At 52.6% G+C, this 2,570-nt stretch overlaps 1 protein-coding gene across 1 annotated transcript in view; it reads right to left on the bottom strand.

The window, feature by feature from the left end:
• Nucleotides 1–1,643: 1,643 nt before the first annotated feature.
• The window catches only part of TIMM17A (translocase of inner mitochondrial membrane 17 homolog A (yeast)), a 5,497-nt gene continuing 4,570 nt past the window's right edge, over nt 1,644–2,570 (bottom strand). Inside the window, exon 5 of the mRNA XM_010087179.1 lies at nt 1,644–1,959. Coding sequence (XP_010085481.1) covers nt 1,889–1,959 — 71 coding nt within the window. The 3' untranslated portion in view covers nt 1,644–1,888. The remainder of the gene's footprint in view (nt 1,960–2,570) is intronic.

Here is a 2,570-nt window from a genome sequence, read left to right as displayed (position 1 = left end):
GCCCTGTCCCTGCTCTGCCCTGTCCCTGCTCTCCCCCAGGTCCCTCCTCTCCCCCTGTCCCTCCTCTCCCCCATGTCCCTGCTCTACCCCTGTCCCTCCTCTCCCCCTGTCCCTCCTCTCCCCTGTGTCCCCTGCAGCCAGAGCCGCTCCCAGGGAACGCTCTGGTGGGAGAGCTCACCTGAGCGCTTGGGGGCTTAAATACGGGGGCACCCCAGGCCAGGGGATGACTCGGCTGAGTCCCCTCCCAGCAAACCCCTGAGTTCAGCTCAGGGTGCCAGAGCCGGGCCGGAGAACAAACCCCTGGAGCTGCAGGAGGATGTGAACAACGCCCGCAGGGGAACACGGCTGGTGACCAACGCGGGGGTTTGGACGCACAGGGGAGGCTCCGCAGCTGCTGAGAGCCCACATCCCCTCTCAGACCAGAGATTCGCCCACTCTCCGGCTGGGTCTCACCTGAGAATGGGAGAGCATGGGCTGAGTGACACAAATGGTGAAAACTGTCTTTACCATTCACCCCAGGACCCAGGTAAGCGACAAAGCAAGGTGAGCCTCCACACACACACACACCCCCCCTGCTTTTGTGCTTAAGGTTTTTGAAAACTACACACCAGCAGCAACTCTACACAACAGTACGGTACCAGAGACGTGAGCCCCGACAGTCCTGGAGCAGTTCTAGGACAGGCGAGGGGGTGGAAACAGGAAAATGTCACTTTTACAGGATGATGGTCAGGGCTTCATACAATCCTAATTCAGCCACGTGTCAGCCATTACTGTGACCGCTGCTGTGGCATTTCCATCCTCTCCTCCCACTACACAGGGCTGGCTCAGTTTCCCGACAGAGGGTGGAGATCAAGCTCCTTCCCGGGCAGAGGAAAAGTCCCAAAGCAGCTCAGATAATCTTACTTTTCTTTTTGAATATGGACACTCCACCAGGACCTGCACACAATAGTATTAACTACCATTAACACCAGGAACCTCACTGGATGTCATTTTTGAACTACTGGCAAGAGGGAACATGGCTCTAGAACTGGAGCTGAAGAACAGAAACACAGAGCAGATGTTTTAGTTGTGCTTAGGACTGGGTTCGCGGTAAAACAGCTGCGCTGTGCGGGTACAACATGCTCACCCTCCCCCCTGCTGCTCAGGGCTCCCACGCCTGGTTCTAGGAGGGGAAGGCGGCTGCAGTGTTCCCTTTCCAGCCCACTGAGAAACCACAGGGAGCAGCCAGCAGAGGTGAAGAGTTAAATTGCTGCCACCTCTTGCTAAAGGAGCTCAAAGCCTTTGGGGTTTGGGGGAAGGCAGAGGTGGGCTGCAGCCCGCAGAACCACAAACGGCAGGTTCTGCTTCCACCAAAGCACTCGGGCTGCACGGCAGCAGCACAGAAAACAAAGAACAGCCCTGAAATAGATATTGCTGGAGGGAATTTTCAACGGCTTGCACATTCTCCCAGTAATATTCACTTTAGGAATGTAAAACTGCGTGTACATGAAGTATTTTCCTTACAGCAACCTCAATCCGATGGGGAAGAGGCTAAATCCCAGCTGCGTTCACTGCAGATGGTCAATGGCACATCCCAGAGAAGACTCCAAAGACTTTTACTCCAGTCTGTGTCCAAAGGATGACAAGACTCCATTTGGTCCTTGTCTTAAATCTCCGTGTATTCTATCAGACATGTATGAACATTACAGCAATGGAATCTATCAGGAATAAATAGATTTGTCGTCTTCTGAAAGTTCTCCTGCGCAGCTTTTCCGTGTAAAGTGCTGAAGGTCCTCTGGGCATGGTTTGGGTAAGAGACTACCTCTGGTGTAAAGACACACCGCACCTCGGTCCTCCAGCATTTTAAATTACTGCTCGGGTAGAACGGGAACGAGGAGAGCGAGGACGATCACTGGTATTGTCTGTAGTCGCTGAACGGAGATGGCTGCAACTGGGAGGGGTCTTCTGAAAGCTGAGGGCCTGCAAATAAGGTCAGAGGAAAAAGAAAAGCAAATTTAAACACCAAAAGACAAGAGATTCTTTCTACTAACAGCACAAAACACACTGATAGAATCACAGAATCCCAGAATGGTTTGGGTTGGAAGGGGTTCCACCCCCCTGCCATGGGCAGGGACACCTCCCACCAGCCCAGGTTGCCCAAAGCCTCATCCAGCCTGGCCTTGAACCCCTCCAGGGATGGGGCATCCACAGCTTCTCTGGGCAACCTGGGCCACTGCCTCACCCCCCGCACAGGAAAACATTTCTTCCTCACATCTCATCTCAGTCTCCCCTCTTTCAGCTTCAAACCGTTCCCCCTCGTCCTGTCCCTGCACCCCCTGACAGAGTGTTTCCCATCCCCCCTGCGCGTTCACGGCATTTTTAATACAAATCCCCTCTAAAATTAACAAAGCCAATACCAAGACTTTACACTTGGGTTTTTTTTTCAATCAAAGATGTTCAGGAGCTTTATGCATCCAGTCCAACAAAGACTGTATTTTTATCTCCCTAATAATGGAGAAATGAATTAAAGCAGTGAGGGGGAAATGTTTTCAGTCACCTAAAGGAGCTGGAAACCTACGGCAGGGAAAAGC

The sequence above is a fragment of the Pterocles gutturalis genome, unplaced genomic scaffold, assembly GCF_000699245.1.
Source record: "Pterocles gutturalis isolate BGI_N339 unplaced genomic scaffold, ASM69924v1 scaffold49156, whole genome shotgun sequence".
Taxonomy (NCBI): domain Eukaryota; kingdom Metazoa; phylum Chordata; class Aves; order Pterocliformes; family Pteroclidae; genus Pterocles; species Pterocles gutturalis.
The sequence above is the reverse complement of the archived record's forward strand: the minus strand, read 5'-3'. Positions and strand labels throughout refer to the sequence as shown.